A 13,106-nucleotide genomic window follows, 5' to 3' on the forward strand; every position below is an offset into this window, starting at 1 on the left:
ACACAAAACAAATAGTGAGCACTAAATCCCACTATAAGGATTCCCCCAAAATAATTTAAATGTGGTCAATTTCGATTTGGAATGCACAAACACTTTGGTACAACGTTGGGCAATATTTGTTAAATTTCAACGACGAAAGTATACGACAAAACAAAGTATTCACTATAACAACTGGGCTCTCCCTAGGCCAAATTAATCAAGGAACCTGCTATTCCAAAAGTAAAAAATTATGCTAATAAATTTAATATTATAATAAATTTATTCAGAGGTCAACTGAAATAACAGGTCACTCAGTAAGTAAGCACCCTATAAAAATAGAAACATCTAAAACTATAAATCATGAATTTGTTTTCCCCCACCCCCTGCCCCCCCCCCCCCACCCCCTCTCCTTCTCCCACTTATTAGGACTAAAGATGACTATAAATCTAACTGTGGGTTTAATGAAGTGATTGCTGTTCTGTGGAAGGAAAAACTGCCGATTTCAAGGTATTCCTTTTCTGGACTGTCAAGAAAACTGTTAACTTAAAACCAAATGCAGAAATAGCCAAATAGCTTCAAAATATAACCCAATGTTTTTCCCAGATTAAAACCTTAAAAGATGTTGGATCTGACCTAAAAATGATGTAAAAGTATAAAAACTAAATATTCAGCAATGTTCTGTTTGCCTTTGTCATTATTAGGTCAGATCCAACATTTTTTAAGGTTTTCATTATGAACACTGACTGCCCAAATGGTATGTTTTTCCCAGAGTCAGCAAGTTTCAGCCACTGGTGGCCGAACACTCGATACTCTAAATGAGATAAAAACCAAGGACCAGAATATCCCCTGGTTCTGGCCTGATTGTGCACATACATTCAAGTTCAGTGATGGTTTCTGAATATGCGTAGTCCGAAGAGAGTTACTGCTGTGATTAACGATGGCTCACCCTTCTGATTTCCCCCAGAGGTTCGATTTCTAGGTGCTGACCAAAAGAATCATGACCTCTGGGAATAAGATGGCCTCAAAGTACAAATTTAATAATTGATCTTGTAATTAATTATGCTGCTCAAGTCTCCCAAGGTATCATTTCAATGATGGTTTAAATGAAAAAGGTTATTTTCCTGCAAGTAGCTGGTCTTCCAGCCCCCAATGTACACCTCAATGTGCAGCTCCAGAAAATATCCATACCCCCTCCTCAGAAGGTATTGGAATCTCCTAGGAGGTGGGGGTATCCATAAGACCAAAAAATTTAATGAAATGTATGAAGCTTAATCGGAATCTCCAAGGGGGGGGGGGGGTCCCTTCTGTGAGGGAGGTATGGACATTTTCTGGAACTACACAATGTGACAAGGTGAACATTTTGATGCATTTTCTACAAGCTATTGCCCCAATATAGCCAGCCAATTGGTACTCTTAAAGGAGACAAAAGACCAAGTTTGCCCAAGACAAAGGGGAGCTTACGGCAAGGTTTCCACTCATTCCCATCAACATCATACATCCACAAGGATGCCACCCCTTCAGGTGGGTCACCTTGGTCAAAACAACCAAGCACAAAGATCTGTCCCTTAACACTAACTGCTCTTGAAAACCCTCTTGGTGCAACGGCAGAGTTGATACTGATCCAATTATTGGCACTTGGATCATACATCTCCATAAAGTTCACTGACGGTGCTGCACTGGCTAAGCCCCCAAAGACAAACACTTTCTCTCGAACGATTGCACCACAGGCACCTGCCCTTTTCCAAATGGTTGAAGGAATTTTACTCCAGGAGTCTGTATCAGGATCATACTTTTCAGCAATGTCCAGGTATCCAGTTGAGCAGTTGCCACCGATCGCATACAGGGATTTGCTATCCGCAACAGCACAAACAGAGGACCTGGGGCTGCTAAGAGGGGATACTCTGTGCCACCGGTCTGTATCAGGACTGTATTTAAGCACAGAGTTCAGTCTCGTTTTAGTATTGGCCTCTCCACCAATCACATACAAATGCCCTTGGAAACAAACAACTCCAGCATAACTGATTGTTTTCAGATTAAAAGACTTAACTTGATTACCAGAATTCATGAAAGGATCATAACATTCTGCTGCAGGGCCTTTATCATTTCCGCCAACAACGTACAATTTCCCTTGACACGTGGTCATGGCTGCTGCCAAGGTATTTCGATCGTGCAAAGAATGCCGTATCGAATCAAACTTATACCACTTGTCTTCTGACGCAATGTAACACAACGATCGCTTTCCTTCAACTACAACAATAGTGTTGTCGTGAGTTTGGAGGCAGTCTCTTGACGGCTGGGCAAAATAGCACTCCTCTGTACCATTTGAAACCTCTTGCATGACATCAAAGACAAACTCTGAACACAATTTACTGCTTTTCACCAACGGATGCGGCAGAATGACGTCAAAAACGTAGTTGCGTGACACGTAAACGAGACGAACGTGACGAAACAACTGGAAAAAACTCTGATGCTTGCTGTTCTCGCTTTTCTCCATCCACTTCACAATCACCTGGAAAACTTGTTCCTCTTCTTCTACAACGATTTGATCACTTGAAACCCACTCTTCCACCTGTTTCAAGCTCAAATTCAGAAAATCATCGGACTCCGCGGCGTCCTCGAACTCATCGAACGTGAAGTCCTGCGCTATTTCCTCCAATTCAGGATCTAAATACCTCGCTGCGTAATAATATACCATAAAACAGCTTGAAGGAGATAAAGTCCTTAAAATGAAATCTCTTGACTGTTCTTTTAGACTTGGAACAATCAAATAATCAGCTATTTTAAACAAATCGAACACATTGTGGTCATTGATGTCAACATGTCCTGTGTACAGATACTCCAACACTTCTTCCATCTCAGCTTTGCTCGTCTCTTCTAATCGGATCACTCCTTCTTTCTTTTCTTTCATGTCACTGTTAAGAGCGTTGTTAAAGAAGGGACTTGCTGCACATAACACGATTCTGTGTGCTTCCAAACGAGCTTGATCGTCACCGGAGCCAACTTCTAGAATTACATCACAGAACTGTTCGTTCCTTCGCTGAATATCGAGGCGTTTCATCATTTCCACGCAAAACTGTTGCTTATCAGACCCTGTAATAGGTTCCGACAATAAATCCATAAACATGATGTACAATTTCAAAGTGAAAGAGTCCGTAGGTCAGGGCAAAAAATAGTAAGGAAAAATTGTATCTACTTTTCAGAGCCCGCGTTTCCACATGTCAGCGGTGGTGTTTGTCTGGCAAAACGTTCACCCAATACTTACCCCACCCCCACCCCCCGACCCTGCCCTGTCAACCCGGCTCTTCATACTGTAAGATGTGCCTTGTCTAGGTTTCCTGTTCCAGGGACAAACTAAAACGTTTTGGTTGGGTTTCGCTGCCCTGTTCTCCAAATCCTGACCCTGTTTGAGAATGTCTGGTTTTGTGTGCTGGTATATCGGTGATTTTCGGCAGGAGCTCATATCAGCTGGCTCATGTGCTCCTGGTTCTAAAGTCTTCATTAGCTTAGCTTTTACCAGGATGTCTTTTAGGGATTTTCCCTTGTGATATGAGATGAGAGATGTGGGGGGCGGGGGTTCTCGCGAAAGAATTCCTTTCAGCATTGTTCAGGTTGTGGTTGATTCTGTGTAAGGTGCCATTTCCCCATGAGTGTGTCCTTTAGGTTTGTCAACGCCGGTAAGGGCAGTATCTTCTTTCGTGTGGTTTGGTTTTTCTGTGCAGAGAAACATTTTTTTCCAAACGATATGTGTAATGTAGCTTTGTCAGAGTATTTTCTTTTCTATTTTGGCCATGAATATGAGTAGCAAAGGCTACAGCCATTTTCGTACCCACGGCTGTTCCATTGGTTTGGAGATAATCTTTTCCACTGAATTAGAACGAGTTTTCTTAAAATTTCTGTAAGATTCTCCGCATGCTTCTCATGCGCCTCCGTGGTAATGCTCTTCTCTCGTGGTATGTTCGTGCGTGTATAGACTAGTGATGTCCATCGAGACAAGAATGGTGCTTTTAGACAATTTAATCTTCTCGAACGCGTGTAAAAAGCTTGTTTTTAACTTGGTCTCAGTCTATTGACTGAATGAGGTGAGTAGGCTGAGGCCGTCACACCGTGACATAATAGGTCTACCGACAGGTGTCGGTTTTATGAATCTTCGGTAAGTGTGTAAAACACGGGAGTTCGTATCTTACATCCCATTTCCCACAATAATTTCCCCATCCCGTCTTGGTTATGAAAATAACCAACTTCCCGCCTCCCTCCGACCCCTTGCGATCCCGCATCCCGCCGTCAAATTTCCTTCCATACCGCATCCCGGCAACGAGAAAAGGCTCATCCCGCCTCCCGCATCCCGCATCCCGCCAACCCTATGTTAGACTCTCACTCTCCAGTATGTAGCTTCTTCTGCATCTTTATGAGTGCTAGCTTTATTTCCACCTGTATTGCATGCTTACTATATTCCAGGTTATAAGGGAATTCGTATGTATTATGGCTACATTTCACAGTGCTTGATATAAAAGCGAGGTGGCGTTCGCAAAACCCGAACTACCACCGCATGAAGCAATCCTATACAAAATAGTGCTGGCAAAGTAGTGCAAGATACTTGTTTTCTTTCTGAATTGAGAACTTAACTCATTATCTGAATTACAGCAAGCAAACAGATGGGCAGATAATACACAGCATTTACGTTAATGCCGGCAGCAGTTGGATCTGTGTCTTTAGCTTTAGTGGCTGGGGTCTGTGTAGCATTGACTGACACGCTGGACGTTGCTGAGACTCTGGGAGATGGCGGCCAAGACGCGGGAAGGTATTTGTTACACGAACTCTGAGAACAGCAGCTTGCTTCACAGCGTTTGAAAGAAATACCAGGCAGACCTCCCGTGACATTGGTACAGACACTGCTGCTGTTACAGTAGTCCCCTCTGAAGCAATCTTTGACCCCAATAAACGTGCCGTTCATCAACTCGATCGTCAGTCCGGGATCGTTATCAGATTTGATAACCTCGACCAAAACAAACCATTAACCAATCGCTGCGCAAATTTTCGTTCACGTGACATTATTTGGTAGCAACAGTGTATAATTCAATATGGCGGTCGACGGGGCGCTGCGATGAAAGGAGTTACTTTTTTCACAACATCACAATGCAATTTCATTTAATTGTAATTGTATGTTTGCTTCGCAATAGGTCACTGGATTATGGAATAGAAACAGAGATGTATGGAAGAAAACTGTCTTTGTCCAAAAGCTACAGCGAAAAGTTTCATTTTCAGATAGACACCGTATAATATTTGTTCCGAGTAAAAACACACGAAGGTAGACAACAGTTATTCTGTTCACAAAAGCGTTGTTTATTGATACTAATATGATAGCTTCTATTTTCACTCAGGCTTCATGTTCTTGGTAGTTGGCGAAGCTGGCTGTTCAACAGTCTGTATAAAATATAAACGAAACACTAACAGTAAATACATCTTGAGTTCACAAATTGACACTGAACAAGTTGCTTCTATATTCCAAGCGGAGAGCTGTAACTGAATTTCGTTCAATTTGCATGAGCGAAGCGTGGTTAGGACCGAAACATCTCCTACTATGATTCATTACTATGAAATGGAAATAACAGTATCGAAACAGTTCGCGACCCTCCCTCTGTCGACTCTCTGTCCAGATATACTGAAGATAGAATAGCTTACCTCGATGGCCATATCCCATCCCACGCCTAATTCCATTTCTGCGATTTCTAATTCAATCCCCTCTGCCGTATTGTACATTTCGTTTCCATCTTTGATGCACTGGAGTTCTCTTTGTCGTTGTGGGCTCGCCTGATATGGTTCTGGCACAACAACAAAAATATAGCAGGTATATTTACTTTAATTCGTGATACACCTCCGTTCAGTGGAATGGGTACATGCAACACTTTATGTCGTGAGATGTGACAGTAAACTTGGAAGTCTTGGCATTTCCGGAAAAAAATTGTTTTAGTTGTAGATCAGTAGTCTATTGTTGTGCATTCGGTGATATGGAAAAACGCTTTTAACGACCGATTCATATAAAAGAAACTATAATTCAAGTAATATGTTTTCGTACCATAGTTCACTCGCTAAATCCAACAATAAGCTTCATTATATAACGACTGGTGTGCCAGAAAACTGACCTAGTTTGGCCGACATTTCCGGAAAATATTTCAGGACCGCGAGTTGTTGAAATTGACTCTAAAATATAGGCAACTTACCCTTTAACGTGATTGTCGATTTTCCCGCAGTCCGAAAGGTGTTTTAGTTCCCTGTTTATGAAGTATTGCACCCGGCCTATCTGTCTTCCAGCAACTTCTCTCAAAGTGTAATTTTTCTTAGCGCTCTTGGATATCAGACTGGCACGTCTAGAAGTGTCTCGGGTATTTCTCTAATTTCCGGCAAAACACAACGAAGTGCGAACGAGTCTTTGTTTCCAATTTTCAGGAAGGACATGAAAAGGAGTTCCTTCTGGCCCCTTGATTTTGACCTCATGGTAACCCTTCAAAAGAAAATAAACAACTAATGTTAGATTCGCAAGTGGTTTCCCAACCACCTGGACTGCCGTACCATGAATCGAGCGACTCACTAAGAGCTATATTTTTTTCTGAAGGGGCTTAGATGATTTATGTAAGTTACTTTTACGTACCCCTTGATTTTGCCACCACTAATTCTTAAAGTTGAATGGTGCGTGTCTGTCAGGCCTAAAAGGAACGAAAATTTTATGCTGCAAAACTCGACAACAATAAACCTACCCTATGTAATGACCAAGCTATATCCACAAAATCGACATAAATTTGCTATTTTGATTCTATGGGTACCAGCATCCGCCATCTCAATACCTAGGAACATATCGATTACAGCTGTAAATATGGCCGCCGTTACGAACAACACATCGCAAATCAAAATACCCCCGTGCACTTTTTTCACAGATCGTGCACAACACTAAAAACACGTTAAATCCCAGGAATATGGCGTGAAGATTAACGACATATTTTTTGTGATTTTCGCAAAAATCTCCAGGTAACTTAAATCTAATGACAAAATGAAAACATACCTGGTTTGGATGCAAAATTGCAAGCGCTGTTTCACTTTACGAGTAGCATTTTACATCGTTTACGCTGGTCTTCAACCGCCATCTTCAAAACACGTGAGGCTCCTTCTTTTCTGGTAATTATCGAATAGAATTATGGGTAAATTACCCGAGTATAATCGAACAAATAACGAGCAAAGCGAAGTGAATACGAAAATTCCCGGTTTTTGAAATGGCCGCCATGTTGTGACGTCACATGGTTATCAAATCTGATAACGATCCCGGACTGATCGTTGCTGCAAAACAACTATGGCAAACAAAAATATCAAACCTCAACAAAAGGAGTTCTCAACATGAAAAAGCAAAGACGAGTATCTTGAAACCGCGGCAAATTTGGCAAATCAAAATTTTCGCTATCTTTGAGTTGGGTGGTATAGCGGAGCCCCACCTTAAGATCACCTGTTTAATATGGTCACCTCGTTATTACGGCCACTTTTTCTTGTCCCGGAGAAAAGCCCATACATTTTTTAACACGAAAACTCCGTTAACGCGGCCACCCCGTTTTACAGCCAATTCTGAAATCCCAACCTGCATAATCCTTTACAAGTTACCCCATCATACGACCACACGAACCAGTTGTGTTCATCTTTACATTGTTCATATTTCTTACACTGACTCAAGTTTTAATTTGTAAATTATATCCACATTCCGGATGCCTATTAAAGAACAGTTGTTTAGAAGTTGTTTGGACCAGTCGTGAGGTTTAACCCTACCCTGTCAGTACGACCGCCCCGTTGATACCACCAAATTTTCATGGCGCGTTGGTTGGTGACCGTATTAACAGGGTTCTACTGAGTAACAAAACTCTTAACGACTGGCGCCAATCGACCTTATCCCTATAGTGACCTATTTGCTTTGTTTTTGGAATGGCAGTTTTTGTCGTCTAAGGTAACTGATGTCAGTTTTGTAGCATTATCAGGTCTTGAAAAAGTCTAAAGACAAACAAATGTTACACGAAGTAACTTCACAACCTATGAAAGTGTTTTTAACCTTCCTCGAAATGAGGCCTACTATAAAGGCAAGACAACGAAATAAATAGCATTATTCTAACAGAATAGAGCGGAGTTTAAAGGTCGGCACACACACAGGAAAACACCATGTTGTAGCGACAGTTTTCCTCGTGTGACATATTCGTTTTGATGAAAGTTCTGTTGCGGGGACAAACTCTTGTCCTCGTAACAGTTGCATATAAAAATTCAACTGGTTTGAATTCGTGCGCCATGAAGCAGGGACAAAGTGACCTCAAATTTCCATGTCGCACCGTGTGAATTGCTTTTTCAAACTGTCCCCGCTACCACATAGAAATGAATCAATATCCGCTTCGTGGGCATGTGGACCAAATTGTGTACTGTCCCTACAACGTGCCCCCTATGCGTACACTCGCAGGGGTTCGTCCCTGCTTGACTTCCTCTCAACATGTCCCCTATTGTGTACCGAAATTAAGGATTATGCTTGAATAAAACGAGTATCTTACGTTCCCGATGAATCCCCGCACCAGCTTTCGTCAGTGGTCATATTACATTCTGCCAAAGGTTGGAGTTGACTTGCAGGGCACTTGTAACAGTAGAAACTACTACCTGCGAATGCTGTTAACACAAAATTAGCATCGGGTTAAAAAGACGTCCATAAGGGACAAGTTAAACTGAGTTAGATTTCCATAAAGCGGCTGTTTTGTTGTCACTGATTTATGTAACAGTTTTTAACCTGGCTGGTAGTGGTAAGTTAGTTTACACTGAATGAATTGGTCCAGTGAGGTGTCCTTCTCAAAGCAAGACAGTGTTCTTATTAAAGGAGTTCTTGCAGGAGTTACACGTCACGTTGAAAGCCACAGATTCGGCAAGAACGAACGCATTCAACCGAACAGCACGAAACATCGAAAAAGCACGGACCCGTGGAGAGGTGGACTCCCATGTGAAAAGGTCGTGGATGCTTGCCGGTATACTTGAATTACACACCTGAAGGAGCAATCTGGGCGTGTCTCGAGCTTTATTTGGCCTCTAAAATATACGAGAAACCAGAAACTGCAAGGGACCGCATACGATAAACGCTGCCAACGTAGGATCTACAAGAGATCTGATCAGCCAAAAAAAATGTATGAAGACAAACAATAGACTGCAAGGCTGATACTACGTGAAAAACGTTTCGAGACACCAACATGACAAGAACCGATAAAGTAGGATCGCAACAGTGGACAGCAGTTTCGCCCTTCTTGGGGCTCGTCAGCACTGCGTAGCGAAGATATGTAATGCCAGCCCAACAGCCAACGCACATAAATTGCAAAATGACCCGTGCACTATATCAAGTTCCGTACTTTGAACTCACTTGCACCCCGAAACACGCGTTGCGACATCACGTGTTTCGGGGCGCAAGGAGACAAAGTGTCACGATTGGTGACTCGAAAAGCAAAAAAATAAATGTAGCTGGACAAGGCCAACCTAAATGTTTAGACACCCATCCCCGACCCTTTCAAATGGGAGTCGTTCCCCCGGTGTATGACTAGGAAAACAGCTGTGGACAGACTAAAGATTGATAAAAAGACATTATCAAAATGTGGAGCCCTGTAGAGCTCATTCCTTAAGTGATCAAGGTTATGCACGATCGTTTATCAGTTGTTTGCGGTTGATCAAGCATAAAGTGTGTAAAAGTGTGTGAATTAATGATTGATATAGTTATTAAGCTGCTGGATTTCTCTAAGTCACGTGAGTTGTCTGTCTTAGGACTCAGGGAGCCTGGGCCAGAATGAAAGGCTTGGAATCAATTTGGCAGAATAAATTATTGCTCCTGGAGTGGGGACTCCCAAGAAAAGGTCGGGGATGTTCGTCGTAAAATTTAACCCCCGAAGGAGACTTATATAATCTCCGGGATTTGCAACCCTAGGGGAGGCGAAGAGCATCCTCGACCTTTTCACTTGGAAGTGACCACCCACTACGGGGTAAATGGTGATAGTATTGATCTGTTATAAAGGTAAAATTATTGTAAAAGAAGGTAAAATGCTTACCTGTTGGTAGAAGAACTGCAACGCAACCAATAATGCAAGTTGCTAGTGACAGCCTTACGAGTTCGTTCATGTCTAAAACTTAGGAATGAAAATTGAAGAGGAAGAAAACTATTACAATCAAATGTAATTCGTGATATCCTGGGGGAGCGAGGGTGGGGATCGGAGGGAGACAGGGGCGGAAGAGCAGCCCAAGTAACTATCACACCAAAAACGGTGGTCTGATAAATGAGGTCTAGAGTGTAATCGAGAAAGTCTACTGAAATTGATATGACAACCATTTTAACGAACCTCAAAGACCAAGTACGTTTGCTTTGAAAAAAATGTTAGATTCTGTCTTGAAAAAGTCAAATTGAACTTAATGATGTTGTTGAAAGAAAAGTCATACATTCCTGTAGCCCTGACGATATCGATATTCTTCCATGCATAATATATAGATTTAGCCAAGCGTAAAAGAGGAGCTTCTGATTACAAGTTAATCTGGCTTGAGCTTACGATCCAATCGAAAACCAATACCTGGGGCAACGGTCATTTTCAAGAAAACACGTGACTTTGATAATTTTTAAACGTGAGCCTGCGATGTTGTCACGTGATACTGGTCAGCGGATACCTTGTTTTGACAGGTGTCAATTGACCAGAGCGTGTACGTCCAATATCAAAGCTGTACGCTGTAAACCAAGGCTGAATGTCTCGGTCAATCTATTAGCTGGAGTATAGCCGCCATGTTGCACGATTTCGTGGTCGTGCATACGCGCCCAAGAGCGATACCGCTAGTCATGATAACCATGAGAAAATCAATTCATGGGTTTCCTTTTCTTCTCTACATGAGTATGGTGCTCCGCTTGGTGGCCCTTCCGTCCGCCGGTGCTCCGCTCTTAAAACGGATAAAACAAAAAAGTATTTTCACTGGGCGAGGCGAAGAACTCAGATTTTACGAATAAGAACAATCCGGTGTTTTTTAAATTATCTATTCAATAGAATGGAATATCCCAAGAGCAATATTCTAACTGAAGCGTAATCCGCAAACGCAGCCGGTTAAACGATTGCAATAGTTAACAGAAGACGATGGTTAGGAAGGCCGGTAAACATCAGAGAAGGAAACAAACAGACTGATATTTATGTTGGAAGGTTCTTCACCCTGCATATGTTTTGTTTTATGCTCATTGACTATACATGAATTACAAAATCGCAATGCAATGCTTCTACTCGTTAGTTGTATGAGCACATATAACCACCATTTGTATTTTGCCAGGTTTTGTGACGTGCAAAGTCAACCCCCAAAATAGCAAGCAAAAACATACTACAAAGAACTCTGCTAGGTTTCATGACCATTTCCCTCGATTAACTACGTATGAACACTACGTATGAGTAGCCGGTTGGCAAGCGTCAAGGGTTGGCGCCAAACTCGATTTTAGTCTCAGAACGAAGAAATAACTTGAATGCTATATTCTCTCGGGCTAACTGAAAATATGGTCATATATATGATACGAAATTACTGAACAATCAGCCTGGACAAGTAGCCGCTAACTCGGGTTAAAGGGTGTTCCTTCCGATAAACGTGCTTTAAAAGCCACTGGTGGTAATTAGTGCTTTCAAGTTTGGTATTGACGAGTTGCGCGAAAACATATAAAACGGAGACCACTAGCTAAAAAATCGAAAATACAACCATGGACACTAATTTCTTACCTTAGTTTAAATCAAAAAGGCTTGCTGGATAGGATATCAGTCTGTCCGTTTGCCAAAACCACGGTTGTTAATCTGAGATTAACGAGACTGTATTTATACGTGATCCGTCTTTTGTATTTATCGTTCTTATTGAGCTAATTTGATCAGGGCCACTATGTAAATCTTTTGCATTGCAAATAATACCCTGGGGATTACCGTAAATCCTCGAATAAGCGCCCGGGGCGCTTATTTCAAATTTGGGAGAAGATGGGGGGCGCTTATTCGAGGAGGGCGCTTAATCGAGGGCGGGCGCTTATTTAATTTTTCCCAAATCGTGCACTGACATGATCATTTTTTAAAATACATTATCTGCACGCAAACAACAACATAAGCTCTTTATCGACGTAAAAATCTGATCCTAAAGTTTAGATCGCGGCACCATTAGAAATTCACGTGGTCACAAATTGAAACAATATGCAAATCTAATACTACAAAACGAAAACTATACATCCTTTGCTGCCTCATTACTCGTCCACAAAATAGGGAGAGGGGAGGGGGCCCTCATTTTAAATTTTGGCCGATAGGAGGGGCGCTTATTTGAAGGGGGCGCTTATCCGAGGGAGGGGGGTGGGGGGCGCTAATTCGAAGATTTACGGTATGCAAATGGAAGTATAAAAGAATTTACCCGCCTTCCACCCAATCACTTTACTCGAAGCCACGAAAGCGAAGAGGCTGACGTTCCACCTTCCCACCCATCGAGTGAGTCGGGTTTGATCTATGGCTGTCCGCTTATATTTTCGCCTGGACAACTCGATCCAGAGTTTAGCGCACTAACCATCTCACCTCACCATGGCTGGAAATTTAAGTTGATTACAAAATAGGTCCAGAAATGTATTTTTCAGATAAACTATTTGTTCCATTTGCTCTCAAACCAAAGTTTTAAGGGTTTTTGGTTACAATCACACCATGAACATTTAAGTTTATTGAAATCCAAACGTACAGCCTGTGTTCTGGTACTCTAAAATAACCATCTATCAATGGTAATAACAATCATTACTTTTAAATGGTTTATATACAACAACTGAATAGTGGCGGATCCAGACCTTGAGCTAAGGGGGTGGGGGTGGTTTTGTTTTGCTTGCTCTGCCAGCTTTTCTTCCTTCTGTGATTTCTTTTTTTTTTTTTTCCCAAAATAAGAGGGGGGGGGGGGGAACTGGCCCCTTCCCTAGATCCGCCACTGCTGAGACATAACAATAATTAACCCTGAAAAGACAACAGCTAAACATAGAGGTAAGTCAAACTTATCCGGTTGGAACAAAATAATCAATCTGTGGGCATCTAGGTGAGATCAGCAAAATTCTATTTTACTTTTGCCCC

At 41.9% G+C, this 13,106-nt stretch overlaps 1 protein-coding gene and 1 long non-coding RNA gene across 2 annotated transcripts; both read right to left on the minus strand.

Moving 5' to 3' along the window:
- Positions 1 to 386: 386 nt before the first annotated feature.
- LOC145497166 (kelch-like protein 11) lies at positions 387 to 4,936 on the minus strand. The gene has a single exon (XM_081476969.1). The coding sequence runs from the start codon at positions 3,101 to 3,103 to the stop codon at positions 1,352 to 1,354; it is 1,752 nt and encodes a 583-aa protein (XP_081333095.1). The 5' UTR covers positions 3,104 to 4,936; the 3' UTR covers positions 387 to 1,351.
- Positions 4,937 to 8,197: 3,261 nt separating this feature from the next.
- Positions 8,198 to 12,997, minus strand: LOC145496726 (uncharacterized). The gene is made up of 3 exons (XR_014050589.1): positions 11,751 to 12,997; positions 10,068 to 10,145; positions 8,198 to 8,655 (listed from the first exon to the last, which is right to left on the minus strand). It is a non-coding gene; the product is annotated as an uncharacterized LOC145496726 (long non-coding RNA).
- Positions 12,998 to 13,106: the final 109 nt, after the last annotated feature.

The sequence above is a fragment of the Orbicella franksi genome, chromosome 9, assembly GCF_964199315.1.
Source record: "Orbicella franksi chromosome 9, jaOrbFran1.1, whole genome shotgun sequence".
In the NCBI taxonomy this organism is placed as follows: Eukaryota; Metazoa; Cnidaria; class Anthozoa; order Scleractinia; family Merulinidae; genus Orbicella; species Orbicella franksi.